Consider the following 6,000-nt stretch of genomic DNA (forward strand, 5'->3'; position numbering starts at 1 on the left):
TCAAGTCGTTTTTGTTTTTTTTCCCACGAGGCAACGATCTCTCTGACTCCGCCCCGGTCCTCTCGACCGTCCCATCGCCTCGAGCCATCAGAGGGTCATGTAAAGAGCAAGCAAACCCAGAACCTTTCAACAGGAACCAAGTGTCTGTGTGTGCCAGGCCTCCTCGCTCCGCCCCCATATCTTCTGAGTCCGACACATACCAGCCAGAGTGCAGCTCCTAATATAGACCCAGCTGCCGGGAGGGAAGGGCGGGCAGGGGGGGCCTGTCCAACGGCAGTGACCCGTCCACCATTTAATGGACGCACAAAAGAATTATGGAGCCTCGAACTCGGGTAATACGATTCAGCAATACCGTCTGCGGAGGCGGAGGGAGGGAGTGAGTGAAACCACCGGGACCTTTTTGACGAATAAGTGGAGTTTGCAGCGTCGTTCACGCCGCTCAATATGTTTATTGTGTTGTAGGCCTTCAGAGAAAAGAAGCAAGGACCAGCGAGTGCAGGTACAGTGCAGCGTGGCCGTCGGCGCTAACATTCAGGGTTGGCATACTTTCCCCGGGAAGTGAAGGTTGGGAAACGTAATTTTTGATAAGAATACCGACAAATGCAATGCTCGGCCCCGTGGCGTGTTTTGGATCGTTCGCCGGCATCTCCTTCAGTAGGAATTGGCAGCCGCACCAGGTACTGTTGCCGTACTGTGGGCGTGCCTTATTTATTCCAATCAGGAATAGGAATAAGAAGCTCCCTCTTTTAAAATGTTTCCTTGGGGTCCCTGCTTAGCTGTGCGTATGCGGCAGTTTTACCTGGCGCTCGCTTCTTCCCCGATTTCTCGGATTTATGTTGACAATAAATCCAACATATTGTTGGATTTATTGTCAACATAAATCCGAGAAATCTGAGTTTATGTTGAGTTACTGTTCGAAGAGTTTACATTTATATCTACTTTTAATATGGTAAAACAGAGGTCTTCAACCTTTTTCAGCCTAAAGACCCCTTGGCGGATAGAGAAACAGAGCAGGGACACCCTAGATCTTTTATATATATAATTATACTTTTATATATATATATATATATATATTTTTTTTTTTAATTATTATTATTATTATTGTCTTGTGTTTTAAGCCGACCTATAATAACAAATATATAAAGCCTATTTAACCTATTTATATACTATATATATATATATATATACTAATATATATACTCCTCTTGAAAATAATAAAAACAGTAAATAAAATAAAAACAGTGAATAATAAAACTGTGTTTTTATCATAGACTAATTTCTTTTAATCCGTTCACTTTTCTTCGGCCGTGCCCATTTCCACGTTATTCCCGTCAATTCCCATGGAAAGTCTCCCTTCCTTCGAAATATTAGAAATGTCGCAACCCCGGCGGACACGCACGTTAGAGGTATGCGGTATGTACACCGTTCTGTTTGTCCCGAACACCTGAGTACCTGGATATCTGTCACCGTTGTTTTCTTTATTTATCGTGTCTCTCAGACGGCGACAAACTGGTTTACGTGAACTTCATGAAAAGCCACTGCTGCTACGACGCCATTCCAACCAGCTGCAAACTGGTCATATTTGACACCACGCTCCAGGTACGAGCGCCGCTATTACCGCCCCAAAGGACGGTGACGACTTCATGCGGCTGTGTGTCACTGTACCTTTCAACAATATGCAACACTCAGTGGCTCCTTTGTTAGGTTCGCCTGTGTGCCTGTTCGTTAATGCAGAAAAATGTGATCTAAGTCGGCGTTTCTCAGCGTGGGGTCCAGGGACCCTCCGGTGGTCCTCCAAGAGGTTCCAGAGGGTCCCCAGAAAAATTATTAACAGTCATTTTTAAGTTTCAGCTTTATTATTATTATTATTATTATTATTATTATATTTATTATTATTCCCTCACAATCGTATTAAATGGGGTCCGTGGCCGATGCCGCGTCAACACGCAACAGAATCTCCTAAGTAATGTTTTGTGCTTTGTAGTCCAGTCCACGCCATCCAAGCCGGGGGCCTAATAAAGTGGCCACTGAGAGGAGGTGCGAAAACCCGGGTTCGGAAAGTCCACTCCGCTCCGGGATTTTAGTCGACCGTTTGGATTCGCTGATGAGCGTCAACCCAGAGGCGCGGTGCGCGGCTGGAGCGAGAAAGACACGGATTTTGACTTTCTGAACCTGGAGTATTCCATCTCCGCCACCGAGTGTGTGTGTCGTAAGAAAATCAATTGCTTTCCCGTTAATGTCACGGATATGACAGGACCCAAATAAATTGCGGGAAAATTTATACTTGCAGGTCAAAAAGGCATTCTACGCCCTTGTGGCGAACGGTTTGAGGGCGGCACCTTTATGGGACAATAAATTGAAGCAGTTTGTGGGTAAGAGCAAAGAGGAAACAGTAATAAGGAAATGCGTTGGGCACTGGAGTTTCCAAAAAGCCATCACTCTAACGGATATTTCCTCACGTTTACAGGTATGTTGACGATCACGGATTTCATCAACATCCTTCATCGCTATTACAAATCCCCCCTGGTGAGCAGGAAATGTGTTGCACGCTGTGGGACGGTTTGGCAGACTCCGATTATGCTCCGATTGTAGACCAAATCCCACTTTTAATCCGGACTGACCGACGGGTTCTCAGTCACGGTTTGAAATAATCTCCGATTTTCCCAAATCCGGGGTTAAAAAATGTGATTTCCAGAAGGAAGATCAGAGATAATCTAGGTCTTCATCTCAAATTAAACCCGACCAGGTTTAGCTTTGGTTTAATGGGCGCTGCCTCCAGGTGGAGCAGGTTGATCTGGACTAAGACCAGCACCAAGACCAGACAGAAGCCTTAGTCCAGGACTTCCTGGTCCGGAACTAACTCATCTTAAACTCATCTTAAATTACCCGCAAAGCCGCCCCGCTATGTTTGTGTGGAGTGAATTAAAATGCTTCTCTACATCAGCGACGGAGCGGTGGGGACGTCGTGACGCCCGTTCATGTGTGGTATCCCCCGTGTCAGCCGCATCTGGATAAGATCAGGCTGCTCGGGTCATTGAAGGCCGAGGCGCCAAACCGTTTTGAAAACTTGACGTTGCGCGTTTTTTTTTTTTTCCACCCCAGGTGCAGATCTATGAGCTGGAGAGCCACAAGATCGAGACGTGGAGAGGTGATTACTTCCTAAGTAAACCACGTGCCATGGCTCTGTTCATACCCTGTCTGGTTTACACCGCTTAAAATGTTCAGCTTTATTTTTATTATCCTGCCATATTTTATATTTTATTGTGTACAGTTAACTGCGAGGTCTGTCTGTCTGTCTGTCTGTCTATCTGTCTGTCTGTCTGTCTGTCTATCTATCTATCTATCTATCTATCTATCTATCTATCTATCTGTCTGTCTGTCTGTCTGTCTGTCTATCTTTCTATTTTGAGTGATATTGATAGTACCGTAATTATACTAACAGTTGTGCAACAAAGATATATCTATCTATCTTTTTTTCTACCTATCTACCTCCCCTCCCTCCCTGCCTCCCTCCCCATGTCCCTGCGACCTTCCATGAAGGAATATCTGTCTTTCCCCCGTCTCACCCCACCCCAGATATCTACTTGCAGTACTCCCACCACGTCCTGATCAGCATTTCCCCCGAGGCCAGGTGGGTCCAGCGGCAACATCCCACAATGTGTATTAAAAGTGCAAAATAACCACTGGGCAACGAACCACAAACCAACCTCTTCCCGTCCGTCTCTACAGCCTGTTCGATGCCATCTACTCCCTGCTGAAGAATAAGATCCACAGGTTGCCCGTGATCGACCCCAAGTCTGGGAACGTCCTGCACATACTGACACACAAGAGAATCCTCAAGTTCCTGCATATATTCGTGAGCCACCTAGAACTCCAATGATCAGTGCTTGCAGATAATGCTGTGCTGTCTCTCTGAACTCCAACCATTCATAGCTGTTTGAGTCATAGCTGTTTGTCTCGCTGCCTAACGCACTTTCATCATCCCAAACATCGAGAGAGATCCCAGCTTCGGGCGACGTAACGCGGCCTCACTGTGGTTGTGGTCCCAGGAAGGAGCGGTTCCTAAACCCCGGTTCGTCTACAAACAGATCCAGGAACTGGGAATCGGGACTTTCAGGGACATCGCCACCGTGCAGCAGACGGCGAGCGTCTACGACGCCCTCTCCATCTTCGTAGAGAGGAGGGTGTCTGCCCTGCCCGTGGTGGACGAGCAGGGTATGCACGTATGCGACGTTAACGTCTTTCCGTGCTCCCGTCACAACAGGTACCACAGTTGGATCTGGGTTGAGTTTAAAGACGTTGTCGTTCCCCCTCTGTGTGTTTTCTTCCTTCAGGCAAAGTGGTGGCACTCTACTCAAGATTCGATGTGATTGTGAGTACTCCAGTGCGGGAAAGGCTTGGTTTTCTTTAATCAATTCTGTTGCGGGCATTTATAGCTTCAGCTGCACTTCAATGGTCAGTCTTTTAAAATGTGCCTTCTGTATAAAGTCACGTGCATTACCCTAGCGTGCTGCTGTGTCCTTGAGCAAGACGCTTAACCCCCTAACTGCTCCTCGGGCGCCTCTGTATGGCAGCCCACTGCACCTAGATACGTCAGTTACTAGGATGGATAAATGCAGAGAAATGCAAATTCCCTCATTGTAGGACTAATAAAGTTTTATAAAAAACAAATAAAAGAATAACATACGATAGCATCCACCATTCCCAGCGGCCCTTCTAAAGGCGACCTTACCCGGCGTGTCGTTAAAAAAAAAAAAACCCCGGCAGAACATGGCGGCCCAGCAGACGTACGACAACCTGGACATGAGCATGTGGGAGGCGGTCCGGAGACGACAGTGCTTCATGGAAGGAGTGCTCAAGTGCTACCCCGACGAGAGCCTGGAGACCGTCATAGACCGCATCGTCAAGGCCGAGGTGCGTGGCTCTCACTTCTCCTCGCAGCGCCGTGCGTTTCGGGAAACCTACACCCGGAAACCTCAGGCTCAGCTTCAGGCTCTCCGGCTTCGACGTGGCCCCCGGCCCTGATTCCGATCCCCGCCCTCTTCCCTCCCAGGTCCACCGGCTGGTCCTGGTGGACAGAGCCAACGTGGTGAAGGGCATCATCTCCCTCTCCGACTTGCTTCAGGGCTTGGTCCTAACGCCGGCGGGTATCGACGCCCTTTTGTCTTAGCGCTGGCGGCCGACCAACCAAACCCCGCTCCCCTCAGCGCTTCCAGAGGTGGAACCCGGCAGGTAGACCATGTTTACTGAACCTTTAATTCACTCCCACAGAAATGGGAACGTGATTGGATTCTAATGTCCAATCATCCAATATCTTGGAAGAGTTGCACCCCGGGAGCTCAGCCTTTTGGAGCAATCAACTTTTTTCTTTTTTTGTAACAAAGCAGTTTTTTTTTTACAGTTATAGAACGATAATGAGTTGAAAGAAATGGACTGAGTGACCTTAATTATCGCGTTCAGAGGTAATCTCGAAAGTCTGTGACTTGTTGCTAAAAACTTCTGTAATAAATATATTTTCAAACTTCGCATTTGATCTTTTTTTTTTTTATTTAATATTTATATATATATATATATATTTTTTTTTCTTTTGAAGAAAAAGGCAACGATGAAAAAGGCAAACGGCACGATTCATTCGAATGGGAATGAATCCATTAAATACATTTAAACGGAAAAGATTTTATATTTTTATTTGATATTATATTTCTATTAGGTTGACCTACAGCCGTGTAATACCACATTCTCACCGCAGGGCGGCGGCATTGCGCCCTTCATGCCCGCAACCAAAACCAAAAACAAGGAAGCACGTGACCGTTTTCCCCAAAACAACGGGGCTTTGTTGATGGGCGCGGCCACGTGAATAAATACAAAACTGGCAACCACAGTGTGCAGGTAAGAAGGAGGTGAAAATAGTGACAATATAAGATATCACACGACCGGTGGAAGATCCAACCCCCCGGGGGAGGCGCCTCCTCTGGATCCACGTCCCACTTTCCTCGCTCC

At 46.9% G+C, this 6,000-nt stretch overlaps 1 protein-coding gene across 2 annotated transcripts; it reads left to right on the plus strand.

The window, feature by feature from the left end:
- The first annotated feature begins 238 nt into the window (after nt 1–238).
- On the plus strand, nt 239–5,524 carry prkag3a (protein kinase, AMP-activated, gamma 3a non-catalytic subunit). 2 transcript variants are annotated; one of them, XM_079996557.1, is made up of 12 exons: nt 239–376; nt 463–499; nt 1,499–1,599; nt 2,291–2,372; nt 2,468–2,526; nt 3,103–3,148; nt 3,541–3,631; nt 3,730–3,856; nt 4,050–4,215; nt 4,335–4,372; nt 4,768–4,914; nt 5,054–5,524. In XM_079996557.1, the coding sequence occupies exons 1-12, from the start codon at nt 296–298 to the stop codon at nt 5,168–5,170; spliced, it is 1,092 nt and encodes a 363-aa protein (XP_079852683.1). In that variant the 5' UTR covers nt 239–295; the 3' UTR covers nt 5,171–5,524. The 2 variants fall into 2 exon arrangements, with proteins under 2 accessions (XP_079852683.1, XP_079852684.1); XM_079996558.1 differs by having other exon boundaries at nt 3,577–3,631.
- Nucleotides 5,525–6,000: the final 476 nt, after the last annotated feature.

The sequence above is a fragment of the Zeus faber genome, assembly GCF_960531495.2.
Source record: "Zeus faber genome assembly, chromosome: 2".
Taxonomy (NCBI): domain Eukaryota; kingdom Metazoa; phylum Chordata; class Actinopteri; order Zeiformes; family Zeidae; genus Zeus; species Zeus faber.